Source organism: Belonocnema kinseyi, chromosome 6, assembly GCF_010883055.1.
Source record: "Belonocnema kinseyi isolate 2016_QV_RU_SX_M_011 chromosome 6, B_treatae_v1, whole genome shotgun sequence".
Lineage (NCBI taxonomy): Eukaryota > Metazoa > Arthropoda > Insecta > Hymenoptera > Cynipidae > Belonocnema > Belonocnema kinseyi.
In genome coordinates this window covers 39,710,041-39,726,716 of record NC_046662.1, presented here as the reverse complement: position 1 = coordinate 39,726,716, position 16,676 = coordinate 39,710,041, and the positions used below count along the sequence as shown (strand labels likewise).

Genomic DNA, 16,676 nt, shown 5'->3' with positions numbered 1-16,676 from the left:
ATTTGTAAATTTAACTATTTTTTTTTAAATTAAGTTTTTTTAAAATGAAGAGTCATATTTTCAGGTAGAAAATTTAACAGTTTTAAAAAATAATTCGTCTTTTTTTTGGTTCGAAATTATACTACTCGATTGAGAATTGAAATCTGTTGAAAATTTGTATTTTTGACCATAAATCCAAGAATTTTGTCGAAAATGCGCCTTTTCTTGCAGAGCATTAATTTCTTTAGTGAAAAAGGCATCGTTGTGTGGTTCGAAATTTGCCATTTACGGTTCAAAACTTTGCTATTTGGTTAAAAATTCATATTTTTCAGATAAAAATTTAAATACTGGGTTGAAAATTGAAATTTTGTTGTAATTTCTTCTTTTTGAGTAAAAAACAGATCCTATTTTTTATTGAAAATTCGTCCTTTTTTCAATGTATTGTTAACATTGTTAACCTAAATCTATTTTGAATATGTACTTATAATAATTATATATTTTTATAACCTATAAATTTAAACGTCAAAATTTTGAGTCGATGCTTCAATTTTTATCATTTTTGTTGACATTCTTTTTCTCTGCTTGTTCTTTGTTTTTCGCCGAAATCGCCAAACAGCAGCGCCACTGCCGCCACTAGAGGGAAACTAACATTTGAAATAATAGCAAAAGACAGTTGAAGCGGTTGAAGTTGAAGGCGGAGCGGAAGGCCGAGCAAGTCACACAAAGTTATACGCGGTCACACGTGCGGGACGTGCAGGAATTTGAGACCCGTTTAGACGCGTTTTCGGTTTTCATGTTGTTCCTCTTCTGTTTATGTTGTTTTTCGAACGTTATCCCGGCTTTATAGTGATTGTGTGAGTTTCTTGATCTTATTGTGCAAACAATTACGTGAAACAAAATGGATTGGAGAGACATCCAAGTCTCGACGAACAAGTGAGTAAATTTTGGTTGTATTTTGCTTTGATTCAAATCATTTTTATTTTACAAAAACGGTTCCTTGTCTCTCCATAAATATTTGGGTAAAAAAAGAGAGTGGCTTGCCTTACAATCAGTAAGATTTTTTACAAATATGATCGATTGAAAAAAGTAAATTTGGTAAGTATTATCTTCTACTTTTAAAGATACAATGTTCGAATTTAATTTAGAATTTCTTTGATTCCAATTCGAAATTGTACAGTTTTAAACTGTTCGTAAAAGTATAATTAATCTTGTGTCGATTGGAGAACGCCTTCAACTTTTTTTTCCAAATTTGGAAATTTTTTGGTTAGGCTGTGGGTACTTGTACCGAAATTTCAGTACAAATCGCCGAAATTTTTCAGGACGATTTCAAAAATTTAATTAAAAATCTTAAAATATAGTAGAAAGAAATTTGACATGTCTAGGAAATCAATAACACAGTACATTTTTAAAAAACTTAGTTTTTACAAATTGGCTTTTTGCAAATAAAAATTCCGAAGTAATTTACGTATGTTTCCGAGGGCCTTTTACCGATAAAAATCTGGAATTCTCGGGGATTAAAATTTTTTTATATATACTGAAAAAACCTCTTGATGCCAGAGGATTTTTTTCGAGAACGCGCTTAAAAAAAATTAATAGAAAATTGAATAAACATGATTAATTTGTAAAAGTAGCTTTACATTATACTTTATTCAAACATTTTGTTAAAACCTAATTTTTCTAACTGAACATTTATCTATTCTACTGTTGATTGAAAATTGATCGTTTTTGGTTTCAAATTCAAGTATATAGTTAAAAATTAATTGTATTTTGTATAAAATTAGTTATTAGTGCAAAATTCAACTGCTTCCTATTCAATTTTTCGTCAAAAAATTATAATTTTTAATTGAAAAAAATCTTTTTTTTTATCAAAATTCAACTATTCCAGTTGAAGTTTAATCATCACTTTAACTATTACAACTGTTTTGGCTTGAAAATTGCTATTTTTAGTTTACGATTCAACTATTCGGTAAAAAATTTCTCTTTTATTTGAAAATTCATGTATTTTGTAGAAAATTAGTTCTATAACTACTTAACTCTAATTAAAGATACGTAATTTCAGTTAAAAATTCATATATTTGGTTGAAAATTAATTTTCTTAACTGAAAACTTTAAATATTCAATTTTTGGTTGAAAATTTATGTATTTTATTGAAAATTAATTCTGTTTGGCGGAAAATTAAACTTTTTGTTTAAAATTAAACTCATTTTGAAAAGTTTTCGTTCAGAATTTCATTTTTTAGAATTAAAATTTAATTAATTAGTTGACTTCCGTCATTTTAGTTACAGATGTATATCTTTGACTAAACATTAATTTTTTTAACTAAAAATTTGGCTATTCAACTGAAAATTCGTCTTTTTTGGTAGAAATTAAACTTCTGGGTGGAAAATTGAATCACTCTATTTGAATATACGTAATTTTGTTTTAAAAATCATTATTTTTGTTGAAAATTCGATTTCTTAAATAAAAACTTAACTATTTAATTTTTGACTAAAAATTGATCGCTTTTGGTTGAAAATTCTAGGATCTGGTTGAAAATTCATGTATTTTATTGAAAATTAATTCTGTTTGGCGAAAAAATAGTCTTTTTGGTTGAAAATTCAACTCATGTTAAAAAGTCGTTTTTTATGTTGAATTCAACGGTTTATTAATTAAAAATTAATTTTTTTTGGATGAAATATTAAAGTAATAAATTTTTTACTCGGGATTTTATTTTTTGAAATTAAAATTCAATTAATTATTTGACTTCCGTCATTTTAGTTAAAAATGTATATCTTTGATTAAATTTAAATTTTTTATGTACCTGAAGTTCCGAACGTTCAAATGAACGAAATATTTTTCCCCATTTCTATTTTCTTCATAAATATTGTTCTACTTGTAATTTAAAATATGCATTATAAATCTGTATTAATAATAAGTTATTTCTAATATAAGTGAACAAACATTTGAGAACATTTTCTGATTTGCAAAGTTGTCAGTAAAAAAACCTTCGTTCATTTGAACTTTCATTGTTTTAGTTGAAAATAAAACTACTAATTGGTCGAAAAATTGGTATTTTTAAATTGAAAATCCAACTATTTGGATGAGAATTCATATATTTGATTGAAAATTCATCTTTGGTGGTACAAAAGTAATCGATAGTGCTAATATATTTAAGAATGTTTTATAATATAATTTGTCACAGATTCCTCAATTAAACATATTATAATGAATCCCTACAGGCTGAAGAAAACCATTATTTATAATAAATTCGTAAAATGGTGTACATATTCTGAATCGTTTGTTCAAAAAATACGAAATATTGGAATTATAATTATATATAAAAGATTTACAAATAAGGAGACGTTTGAGCCTTTAAAAAACATTTATTTGCTGCAAAAGCAAATAGTTAAAAATTCAGGATTTAGAAAATCTTCAGAATTAGTCATTTAAAATTGTGATTGTCCTGAAAAAAACGGTAAATGAATCCGTTTTTTTTTTAAATTTGGTATTATCTAAGTAGTAGCTATAATATCCATTATCATAATGTAGATTATATATTCTAGATCTACATAATAAAATATTTTTAATGAAATAATGAATGTGTATTTTATATTTTTTAACAAATATTCTAAATCTTTATTTACTTTCGTTGTTAAAATATTTAGCAATTTAGGTTAACTTGACCTACAGATTTTATAGGATAAATGGTTACATTTATTACTTTAAACCCTCATTAAACCTTATAAAGTTAGGTAAGTGTCTAGTAAAAGCTTATAAAAACAAATAAGTTGTTTCCAGGCTTTACGACCCAATTTCGGTTTTGCAAAAGCTTATGCAGTTTATTTATAATTTTGGCTTAAGCTTCTGGTTGAAGGTTACCTACGCGTTTCCCCTTTTTTCATCAAATTCCTCCTTTTACCCTATTTTTGAAAAATCTCCCCCTATTCTCCTTTCTCTTTAAATAAATTATATTTTATTTACCATTCGTTTTACATCTATAACCTTTTCTAAAAAAACCTTTGAATTGAAACAATTTAAAACATGTTCAAAAACTGAAATCTGGTCATAATTTTGTATGCAGTATCAAATTAGAAGAGTTAAAAAAAGTATATAAAAATATATAAATATAAAAAATAGACTATCACGGATTTAAATAAAACTTTTAAGCTAAAATAATAGTTGTCAGCATTCTTATTGATTTGAAGGGGGGGGGGGGCTTTATTTTAAACTTTTTTTCTGAATTGGAAGAGAGTAAGTTTTTATTTTCTAGTCTTTTTTAAATAGTGTTATTTTAAGATTTTGTCCTAGTTACAAGCTATGAAATTTTGGGTTTCAATTTTTTTCAATTTGAAGAGGCTCTCTTATTTGCTTTCATTTTTTTTGATTGAGTTGGCTGCGACGAAATTTTGGTTATTTATTTTTCTTCTGGATTGGAAGAGGGTATTTGTTTCTTTTTCACTTTTTTATTGAATTTAAGCGAAGAATTTTACTCTTTTTTTCTTAATTTAAAAGATGACGTCTTTTTTAAGATTTTGATCGAGTTGGAAGGAAGGAAATTTTGGTTTTCAAGTTTTTTGTAAATAGAAAAGGCTCTTTTTTGTTTTATTTTTTTATTGAGTTGGCAGGGATGCAATTTTGGTTACTTAGGTTTCTTCTGAATTTGAAAGATATTTTTTTCTTTTTAACTTTTTATTGAGGATGAGGAATTTTTTATTTAAATTTTTTTCTTAGATTTTGATCTAATTTGAAGATATAAAATTTCGCTTTTCAAGTTTTTTTATATTGAAAGATCTTTTTTTGAGTTGGTATGGATGAAATATTAGTTAATCATACTTGTTTTGAATTGGAAGAGGGACATTTGTTTGCTTTTCAGATTTTTATCGGGTTGGAAGGAATACAATTTTTGCTTTAATTTTTTCTCAATATGGAAGGGATTTTTTTGTTTGTAAGATTTTTATCGAAGATAAGTTTAAATAATAAATTAAATATTTTAATTTTATCAAGTGTAATTTTCAATGTTCAAACTTCAACAATTTAAATTCAAACGATCAAAATTGAGCCAATTTAATTTTAAATCTGCATAGAATTTGTTAAGTAGCCTTAAATTTTATGATTAAATCTTAAAACGGTCAGTTGACCGATTTCAAACTAAAATATTAGGGATTTAAATAAAACTTTAAAGTCTAAAATGATTTTTAGCTGAACCTATATCAATTAGTTTTTTTGAAATATAAAATATTTTATGTACTCAAACTATTTGTAATTTGAGTTTAACAAATATAAACCTGGGAATTTTTTCGAGCATACTTAACTTTCTTTCAAAATTGGTGATATTTAATTAAATATCGATGTTTTTTAATTTTTTAAGGTAAATTCTCTAGAATCTAGATAGACGTATACTCATTTAGATAAAAAAATTTTGATCATTTTTACTAATCTCAGTAAAATATATTTAATTCAAAGTATTAATATATTAAATGTGCACTGAATTTTAAGTACTTATGAAAATAATAAAAAAATTGTTTTAATTATTCATCAAACTCCTGGATATTAGCAAATAAATATAAATTATAAATAATTATTGCAAGATTGAGCCAAACTATTTAGGAGTCTCAATTCCATTTTCGCAACAAAAAAAACTCATTTTAATTGTCGCTGTTAAAGGATTATTTTGCTTTAGATCACAAAAGAATGGAATACAAAATGCATGTATGCCAATGTAAGTAAGCCCATTTAATTGATTTGGAAGATCCCTATACATATCTAGAAAAATTTTAGAAAAAATAGACCCTTTTTTACCGACCTTTGCTTGTTCTTTTTTTCAATTTTTAAATAAACTTAGTTGATTATAATTTAATCATCCACATTGAAAAATGCTTGGATTTTTTCTTTCGAAATATCGGACCTAGGAAAGCTGCCTTTGTTATAAATGTTCAATCTTTCTCCTACTTTCCCTGTTTTTCGTGAAAAATTACCTTTTTTTCCTTTTTTAAGCTTTTTCGCGCTGTGATCTCTGTAAAAATTTAGATGCAAAAAACATGCTCTAGGAATCTGGAAACTATTTAAAAAACTGGAAATAAATACGCATTTGAAGGAAAAATTTCTGTTCGTAACAGGAATTCTGGATCACGTGTCAGTAGTACCGAAGCTCAAAGAAAAGTCAGATCTCGTCAGGATTTTGAAGATTTCGAAAATGACGACGATCTTATAATACTTGAAGATGATTCAAACTACCAAAATGCGAACACAAGTACCGTTTCTAGGGTTATTAAAAGGCCCAGAGTCACAATAAAAAAATCAAAAATTGTAAACGCTTTCTTAAAAAAAAATCCGCAGACCGACGATTTTAATATGAACTTCAGTAATGTTTTCTACACACCGGGTTGTGGATTTATGTGTATTCATCCAAACTCATCAAAAATGCCAAATATCGAAAAGCCCTTTTCCTCAAAAACAGCAGACAACGCGGCAAATAAGATTGTGGTTTATGACGGTAAGGAAAAATTTAAGACTTGATTTTATTGATTATTTTTTGCAATTTAAATAATGTTATTTTTAGAGTCAGATGAGGAACTTGAAAAAGACTCTTTTAAAGGGGAATCAGCTGGAGAAGTCTTAGTTAAAATGTCTAGAGTGTTGATAACTCGAAGGATTTCTGAGCTTACTAAGGAATTGCGTGCTAAGCAGGTAAATAAGTTTTGTATTTTAATCTTACTGTTTTGTCACTAGGGTGGCGACTCGACCGGGAAATGATCGGCAATGACTTAAAAAACTGCGAATTTACTTCTCTGATCGCAGTAAAAATTCAAGGTTTCATTATTTGAATAATTTTGTTTAATTTAGAAAAGTGAAATATTATTTCACTTGGAACATGATGTTTTTGTAATGGAGGCGATTTTTTTTTTGATAGAATTATAATTCGGATTGAGAGATAAGGTCAAGTCAAAATTATTCACAATATGAAAGTTCCCTCTTCCAAATTTTAGATGAAAAAAGTAATTCGAGTAGTTTTTAGTGTAGAAGTACTATTTGAAAGATTTTAACAGTTTTTAAATAATTAGTGGAATTTTCATACTTTTCAATTATGGTATTATTTAGCCTACAACGCGTAATTCAAAATGTTTTTACTTTGAAAATTTTCCATTAAAAATTTTTATTTCAAAGCTTACATTTTTAATTTAAGAAATTTTGAAATGCTTTCTTAAAGAATTGAACAAATAAAAAATAAAAGCCTTTGATGTTGAAAATTTTGGATAAAAAACATTTTTATTTAATAAATAAATACATTTTTTTAATTTATCTGTAATTTATTGAACAAATGTGAACGTGTGACTGAAAGTTTATAAACTATTTTCAACTTAAAAATAACTTCATAATAAATTCTTAATTAAAGGATTTTATTAATTTTAAAATACTGTTTCAGTCTAAAATATTCAATTTTTAATTCATTTAATATGCAATTTTTAATTTAAAAAAGACATAGAAAGCCTGGAATCGTTAAAATTTCGAAAAATGCTTAATTTGTAAGTGAATTTTTTAAATTTTAATGTATAATTTACAAATTAACATTTTTAGAAAAAATTTGAGTAATTTTAATAGATATTTAGGAGTTTTAAAAAGATAAAAAATTATCACGCAAATTTTAAAAAGTTTAAAATAAAATCTTTTAGAATATTTTTTGAAAATTTTGTTTAATTCTTTGAAAAACTTTTTAAATATACTCTTCAAATAATTTTTCAAAATGGAAAATTATTTTTAATTTTCATAGAAATCTTAAGAAAATGTTTTTATTCTTTTGAAGCCTTTCACAATTCTTGAAATGAATCTAATTTTTTGTTTAAAATCTGCGAAAATCTACATTTGGTTTTATATTAGGCTATTATTTCAAGTTTTACATTAAGTTTGTAGAAAAAATTCAATTCATTTTGACAGATATTTAGAAGTTCTGAAAAAAATTCCTAATAATTTTAATTGTAAAACTAATTTAGAACAACTTCTAGATTTCTCAAGATTTTGAAATAAAATTTTGAAGCTTTCCAAGGATGCTTAAACTATTTAAAAGAAAATAATTAAATTTCTAATTTAAGAAGTGTTCAGTTAACATTTTTTCAATTATGATATGCAATTATATGCAATTAATATTGAAAAATGTTAATACCTTCATGTTTATACGCGTAAATTATTGAGCATTCGAATAAAAAATGTTTTAATTAAAAACTTTTAAATTTCAATCTTAAAATTTTTTATTATTTCAAGTGGACATTTTTTTAGCTTTAGTGTTCCATTTTTTTAATATCATTGACCTGGAAAAATGTTTGCGATTCGGGAAAAAACTGGAAATCACCTGTAATTTATTTCGTCTATTAAAACGGCCACCCTGTACAAGGTTAAAAATTAAATTCTTTTGTTAAATATTTTTTTTTTGAAGATTCATCATTTTAATTAAAAATTCATCTCTTGTTTGAAATTTTACTACTCTGTGGAAAATCAATTTTTCAAACTGAAAATTGAACTACATATTCCAGTAGAAAATTTAACTATTTTGCTGAAAATTCATTTTTGTTGTTAAGAATAAGATTTTAAACTGAAAATTTAACCATTCTATTCTTGATCGACAATGTATCTTTTTTGGATGAAAATTCAACTACTTGGTTAAAAATTGATGTTTTTTATTTAGAAATTAAACTAGTTCGAAAATGTATTTATTATGTACTTTGTGAAAAATTTGACTTTTTGTAGAAAATAAATCTTTACATTTAAAAATGCATCTTTTAGTATAAAATTTAACTATTCCAGTTGAAGATTTATCATTTTAGTTGAAAATTAACCTTTTAGGTTGGAAATAAAATCATTTTGCTGCAATTTAAATTTGGTTGAAATATGGGATGTATTTGATTGAAAACATCATTTTTCTTTGGATGAAAAGGAATTTCTTTAGCCGAAAACTTAATTCTTTTGTTGAAAATTTGTTTCTCTTTTGGTTGAAAAATATGACTTATTTCAACTATAGATGTAACTATTATGCCAGTTAAATATTCCATAATTTCAGTTAAAAATCCATCTCTTTGATTGAAAATTCATTTTTTGACTAAAAATTTAATTATTCAATTTTTGGTTAAAAAATTATCTTTTTTTAGTTAAAAATTCATCTTTTCTTGGCAGAAATTAATCTTCTTAGTTTAAAATTCATCTAGTTTACCAAAAATTCAACTTTATCAATTCAAGATTCATTATTTTATTTGAAAATCATTTTTTTTCTCGTTTAATATTCAACTATTCCAGTTCAAAATTCATCATTTTACTTGAAAACTCATAACTTAGGTTGAAAATTGAACTATATTCTTAAAAATCTGATTTTATTATTGGGAAAATGTCAGTATTTGTTTCAAAATTCATTTATTTTCAAATATTTTTCCCTTTCGTGTTCAAGGATGTTTGGTTAATTGAAAATTTCTGTTTTTAGAAAATTTTGTTATTTTAAATTAAAAAATCGTCTTTGATAATAGAAAAGTGATCTGTCTTGGTTAAAAATAAACATTTTTGTTGAGAATTTAAATGTTTTTGCAAAAATGTGTCCTTTGAGCTTGAAAACTCTAACAATTTGTTTAAAAATCCAACTATTTTGTTTTAAATTCATCTATTTTCATTGAAAGCACATCCATTTGGTTGTAAATGCAACTGCTTGCTTGAAAATTACTGTTTTTTTTTTTAAATTCAACTATTATTGGGTTGAAAATTTATCTTGGCTAAACATGACATTGGTCTTCTTGTCATGTGAATTAATCTATTTAGTTGAAAATGTATATTTTTTGTTGAAATTTCACCGTTTTCTAACACATTCGACTTCAAAATTCAACTATTTGGTTAAAATTTCATATTTCTTAGTTGAAATTGATATTTTTGGTAGAAAATTCCTTTTTTCAGGTTTAAAAGTCATCTATTTTGCGAAACTTTCTTTTGTATGAAAATTCAATTTTTTAGGGTGATGATACAATTGTCTTCTAAACAATAAATTTCTTAGTAGAAAATTAGATTTTTAGTTGAAAATAGCTCTTTTTTAATGAAGGTCATCTGTTTCTTTAAAATTTATATTTTTGGAATTAAAAGACAAATTTTTTCCTAAAACTCGATTTTTTAGCTAAAAAAAAATTAATTTTGTTTAAATTCAGCTGTCTTGGTTGAAAATCCATCATTTCGGGATTAAAAGTCCAATTTTTTCGAAAGCATTCCACTTTTTAACTTTAAAATTCAGGTGTTTCATTGAAAATGCGTCATTTTTGGTAGAAAATAAACCTTCTTGGTTAAAAATTAATGTATTTTATTGAAAACTCGTACTTTTTGTAGAAAATTTAACTATTTAGTTGAAAATTAATGATTTTAATTAAATTTTTATCTTTTTTAGTGTAAAATTCAACTATTTGTTTGAGAATTGATATATTTTGTCGAAAATTTTGGTTTCTGAACAGAAAATTAATCTTCTCAGTCGAAATTTTATCTTCAATTTTGTTGCATATTAATCTTTTTGGTTGAAAATTCTGTTTGGTTTAAAGTTGAACTACTTTCTTAAAAATTAATTTTTTTTAAGATTCACATCTTTCATTAAAAATTAATGTTTTTTTAAGCGCTCGTTCTTTTCTTTTTAATTTGAAAATGTAACTAGTTCATTTCTGGTTAGAAATTTGTAATTAAAAAGGTTGAAAATTCAACTTTTGAGTAGAAATATCATTTTGGTTAGAAAATGAATCTTGCTTGTTGAAAATTCATCGCTTTGATTGAGGATTTGAGAATTCTTCTTTTTCGATTGAATTCAAACTTGGTGAAAATTCATTCATCTTTCTTGTTTTTCTCGAGCTAGGTGAAAATTCGTCTTTTGGTAGAAAATTAATCTTTTATGGCCGAAAGTTGATCTTCTATGGTAGAAAAGCAGCTTTTTTGGTTGAAAACGATCTTTTTTGTTGAAAGGTCAACTATTTGGTAAAGTTATCCTTTTTGGTAGAAAATGAAACTGTTTTCTTAAAACTGTGTTTTTTTTTTCTTTTAGATTGAGATTTGTTGCTTAAATGTTAAAATTTCTTGGTTAAAAATTACCTTTTTTATTTGAAAATTCAACTGTCGTAGGAGAAATTCGCCCTTTAGGATTGAAAATTCATTTTTTTTGTAGAAAATACTTTGCGGTTGAAAATTCAACTAGTTTCTTAAAAATTCACTATATTTTGACTTAAAGTCTTAAGAATTTAAAGTGTTTCCTGTTGAAATCAATGTGGGTTTTACATTAATTTTATTTGAAAATTTCATTTTTCTATTCCCCCATTTTCATGAAAAATCGCCCTATTTATCCTGTTTTGAGAGCGTCTTAGGCTGTTAAGTCACTTTTTAGCAGGCCTGAGTATACATTTTTTTTTTAATTACATTTTTATTTTGTATTCTACTATATAAAATGAATTTGTGTTTCTAGAAACAATCTAAACGACAACATTTGCCAAGATTCAAACTAAGGGAGCTTGAAAATGCTATAGCCATAATAAAGAAGGAAATTAAATCGCTTGAAAATCAGTTAGATCCTCAGCGATGTTCGAAGTGTGACTCCTCTGATAACCAAGATGAAGATGGAGAACGTGGAGGGGACAATTTTGGTCTCGGGGATAATTTCGGTTTCGGGGATGATTTTGAAGACCTTCTGCATGAAGTTTTTGATGGGGGTGCAGCTACTGTTCAGGGTCTCCACGATTTAAAGGATACACTCTCTCGTTGTCCCGGAGAAAATGAAGTCGCCCCAGATCCAGTAGGACTCCGAGTTCCCTTACTGATTCATCAGAAAAAAGCTCTCAAATGGATGCTTTTCAGGGAAGAGGAAAAGTGCTGTGGTGGTTTACTTGGTGAGATTTAGTGACGTATTTCTAAATGAAAAAGTGGCCTGGTAGTAAAAGAAAAAGTGGCCTGGTAGTAAAATAAAAAGTGGTCTGGTAGTAAAAGAAAAAATGGCCCGGTAGTAAAAGTAAAAGTGGCCTGTTAATAAAAGAATAAGTGACCTGGTAGTAAAAGCTTAGGTGGCCTGGTAGTAACAGAAAAAGTGGCCTGGTAGTAAAACAATGGCCTGGTAGTAAAAGAAAAAATGGCCTGGCAGTAAAAGTAAAAGCGGCCTATTAATAAAAGTAAAAGGGGTCTGGTAGTAAAAGTTTAGGTGGCCTGGTAGTAAAAGAAAAAATGGCCTGGTAGTAAAAGTAAAAGTGGCCTGTTAATAAAAGAATAAGTGACCTGGTAGTAAAAAAAAGTGGCCTGGTAGTAAAACAAGTGGCCTGACAGTAAAAGAAAAAGTGGTTTTAAAGACTTACAAAATTAAACATTAGAAGAGTTTAATATTTACAGTTTTGGATAAAAAATATTTTCGTTTATCAACTGTGAATATAAATTATAATAATTTTTTTTTAAATTGAACTGAAATTTATGTACAATTGCTTGATGTTTAGAAATATTTGACAATTTAAAATCATGAATTAGAAATAAAATATGAAAAAATAAACGTAAACACTCAAATTTAAACGTTACAATTTTAATTGTTCGATTAAAAAAAACTAAAATGTAGACGCTTTTAAAGAATTGTGAAAGGCTTCAAAAAAATAAAACATATTTTCTCAAGATTCCTAGAAAAATTTAAAAATTAATTTTAAGAGAGTATTTAAAAAGATTGTAAAAATTGTCAGAAATGAATTTGGAAGATTTTAATGAAATATTTATATTTCGCAGGATTACAAAAAAAATTAGTAACAATTCGTACCATTTTAAAAGATTTTTAGAAGTTGTGAAAAAATTTCAAAAATAATTGAAAAAATGTAAAACTATCTTTTTGGGTAAAAGTTAATTTTTTTATTGAAAAGGCTACTATTATATATTTGGTTTAAAATTCATCTTTTGTTTTTGTTTGGTTAAAAATGAAAATATATTGTTAAAAATTTATCTTTTTTATCAAAAGTTCAACTACTTTGATAAAAATGTATTTTTTAGTTGAAGATTCATCTCGGCGGTTGAAAATGTAGCTTTATAAAAATTTTATAAAATATTTATATTTGTATGAAAATTTATTTCATATTTGGTTGAAAATAAATTTTTTAAACTGACAAACTTTTCCATGGTTGGTTAAAAATGTATCTTTTCTTGGTAAAAACTTTAATACTTGCTGAAAAATGATCTTTTTTGTTGAAAGTGCCGTTTTTATATTAAAAATTCTACTGTTTTGTAGAAAATTCATTTATTTGGTTGAAAATTAAACTTTCTGGTTGCAAAATCATATTTTTGGTCGATTATTTGGCTTAAAGTTAAATTAAATTTGTAAACAAATTAATTTTTTTTACTAAGGATTTATAATTATGGTTAAAAAGTCAATTGTTTTCTTTTAAATGAACTTTTATTTAAAAAATTCTGCTGTTTTGTAGAAAATTCATCATTTTGGCTTGAAAATCCAACATTTTGTTAGGAAATTTATCTACTTGGTTGAAAATTAAACTTTTTGGTTTAAAGATCATAACTTTGGTTTAAAATTTAATAATTTCAAAAATTCTTCATTTTATTTTTAAGCTTATATTTTTTAAATTTAAACAATTTTTTAAAGTGCAGTTCTGAAGACTTTACACAATAAAAATTAAAAGTGTTTGAATTTGACAAAAAAGATTTTTATTTAATAAATAAATAAATGTTTATAAATTTATCTGTACTTTAAATAATAAAAAGTGAATAAAAACGATTTGTCAAAACGATTTTAAACCAGTTCAAAATTTAAGAATTTTCAGATTTTAACGTTAAAACTTAAATTGTTTAAATTGAAAAGTCTTAGTCATTAAACAAATATGAACGTGTGACTGAAAGTTTATGAACTATTTTCAACTTAAAAATAACTTTATAATAATATATTCTTAATTAAAGGATTTTATTAAATTTAAAATATTGTTTCAGTATAAAGTATTAAATTTTTAACCCATTCAATCTGAAATTTTTAAATAAAAAAGAAGATTAATTATTGAATATTGAGCAATATTTGAATTTTTATTTCAGACAACTAAATTGAAACCAAATATTTAAAAGTAAAGAATCTTTATCTGAATTTTTGGACATAGAAAGCCTGGATTCGTTAAAATTTCGAAGAGCCTTTAAACTTTGAACTTTACAATTTTAATTGTTGAATTCGAAAAATGCTTAATTTGTAAGTGAAATTTTTAAATTTTGATGTATAATTTACAAATGAACATTCTTAGAAAAATTAGAGTAATTTTAAGAGATATTTAGGAGTTTTAAAAAGATCAAAAATTATCATGCAAATTTTAGAAAGTTTTCTTAAAATCTTCTAGAATCTTTTTTGAAAAATTTGTTTTAAACTTTAAAAACGTTTTTAAATATTCTCTTAAAATAATGTTTCCAAATAAAAAATTATTTTTAATTTTCCTGCAAATCTTAAGAAAATGTTTTTGTTCTTTTGAAGCCATTTACAATTATTGAAAAGAATCTAATTTTTTCTTTAAAATCTGCGAAAATATACATTTTGTTTTATATTTGGCTATCATTTCAAGTTTTTATTAAGTTTGAATATTTTCAAAACTTCTACATATCTCTTAAAATTACTCAAATTTCGCCTCAAATAATAAATGTTCAATTGTTATTTATATATTCAAATTGTAAAGAAATTTTCTAAAATTTTCAGGATTTTCTGAAAATTGTAGAAAAAATTCAATTAATTTTGACAGATATTTAGAAGTTCTGAAAAAATTTCCAAAATAATTTTAAATTTTGAAAAAATTAAAAAAAAAACTTCTAGATTTCTAAAGATTTTGAAAATTTTTTTTTAAGCTTTCCAAGGATGTTTAAACTATTTAAAAAGACAAATATTTGAAAATTTTAAAGTTCATTGAAATTTTTTAGCTTTAGAGTTTCATTTTTTAAATCTAATTGACCGTAAAAAATGTTTGCGAATTTCTAAAATGTAAAGGATTTTCTGAAAATTGTAGAAAAAATTCGATTAATTTTGATAGACATTTAGAAATTCTAAAATTTTTTCCTAAAACCAATTTAAAAGAACTTCTAGATTTATCAATGTTTTGAAATAAATTTTGAAGCTTTCTAAGGATGTTTAAACTACTTAAAAACAGAAAAATTGAATTTCTAATTTAAGAAGTGTTCAGTTAAAAATTTTTCAATTTTTCAATATTTGATGTTTCTAGCTTAAAATTCCTTAAAATTCTATTCTATATTCTATATTCTATATTGATTTTTTAATGCAGAGCATTGAAAATGATATCATCGATTTATATTTTTTTATATTGAAAAATTTTAGTTTATGCATGGCCATTTTAATTTTTTAAAATTTAAAGTGTTTTTTTAAATTATTGATTTCTTTAGCCGACGATATGGGATTGGGGAAGACATTAACCATGATCTCATTAATACTTCAAACCATGCCTCCTAGAGAAATATTCGGCAAAATTGAATATCAAAATGAAGTTAAAAACGATTCTACAAGTGACTATATCGAAAGTGACGAAGAGTTGGAATCGGAAACCCCTAAGAAACTCGCTAAAGAAGGTAATTTGATTTATAAAAAAATATTTTTTTTATTTTATTTAAAAACTGAAAAATGGCAGTAAATTTATTTTTAGGCAGAAAATTTTTGCAAAATTTTGTAAAAGTAAGTAAGTATTTCCAAATTTCAAATAATTTTTAATTAATAAATTCAACAATAAACGCATTTATTCTATTTCAAGTCGTATTCAAGTGTTGTTTTAGTTAAAATATTCTATTGTTTAACGGTTCTTTTTTAAATGTTTTTATTTAAGAAAAGAGCAATAATTTTTCAATATTTAGCAATATTTGGATGTTCATTTAAAATTAGCAATTATAAATTAAATATTCAAAACTAAACAACTTGGAACTAAATGGTTTGAAATTAAAAAAAAATAACATATAAAAAATGATTTTGAAATTTAAACCAAAATTTGCTTCCATCCAACTCGATAAAAATAAAACAAAATCCCTCTTCCAATCCAGAAAAAATTGGAAATCGACATTTCCTCCCTTTCAACTAAATACAAATGTTAAAAATAAAAACTTTCCCTCTTACAATTCAGAAAAAAGATCGAAATTTAATTGATTTCAAATTACAAAAATTCAACTTGAAAGGACTTATGCCTAAAAAATGTTTAAATTTTCTAATTTTAAAAGTAAGGGATAAAATTTTGATGGTTAATTTTATTTCGAATCGGAAGAGAAACTTTTTTGGGTTTTAAAATTTTTTATCAAGGGGAATGCGTGAAAGTTTGGTATTTTATGCACGATTCTTTAATTTTCAAATACAGGTTCGAAATTTTGGTTTTCAATTTTTTCATTATTGGGAGAGAAACTTTTTTTATTTTTCACATTTTTATTGAGTTTAAGGGAAGAATGTTTTGTTTTCATTTTTTTTCTAAATTGGAACAAGGGCATTTAATATAAAAAGATTTTGTATAAGCTCGAAAGGTTCAAAATTTTAAGGATTTTGTTTCTGAATTTAAAGAGGTCATTTATTTATTTATTTTTTAAGGTCATTCATTTTTTAAGATTTGTATTGAATTAGAATGGCGGACATTTTGGGAAGGGAGTAAAGGGGGAGGGTCGGTAAGGCCGGTTTTTGGCCTAATTTATTTTTGGACCAAAAAATCTGAAAAAATCATGGTAGTATCTTATAAGTATCCCGAGTC

At 24.7% G+C, this 16,676-nt stretch overlaps 1 protein-coding gene across 1 annotated transcript in view; it reads left to right on the top strand.

Annotated features, from left to right (window-relative positions):
* The first annotated feature begins 688 nt into the window (after positions 1-688).
* The window catches only part of LOC117175343, an 87,692-nt gene continuing 71,704 nt past the window's right edge, over positions 689-16,676 (top strand). The window contains exons 1-5 of the mRNA XM_033365050.1: positions 689-912; positions 6,075-6,451; positions 6,518-6,645; positions 11,414-11,834; positions 15,343-15,525. Coding sequence (XP_033220941.1) covers positions 878-912; positions 6,075-6,451; positions 6,518-6,645; positions 11,414-11,834; positions 15,343-15,525 — 1,144 coding nt within the window. The 5' untranslated portion in view covers positions 689-877. The remainder of the gene's footprint in view (positions 913-6,074; positions 6,452-6,517; positions 6,646-11,413; positions 11,835-15,342; positions 15,526-16,676) is intronic.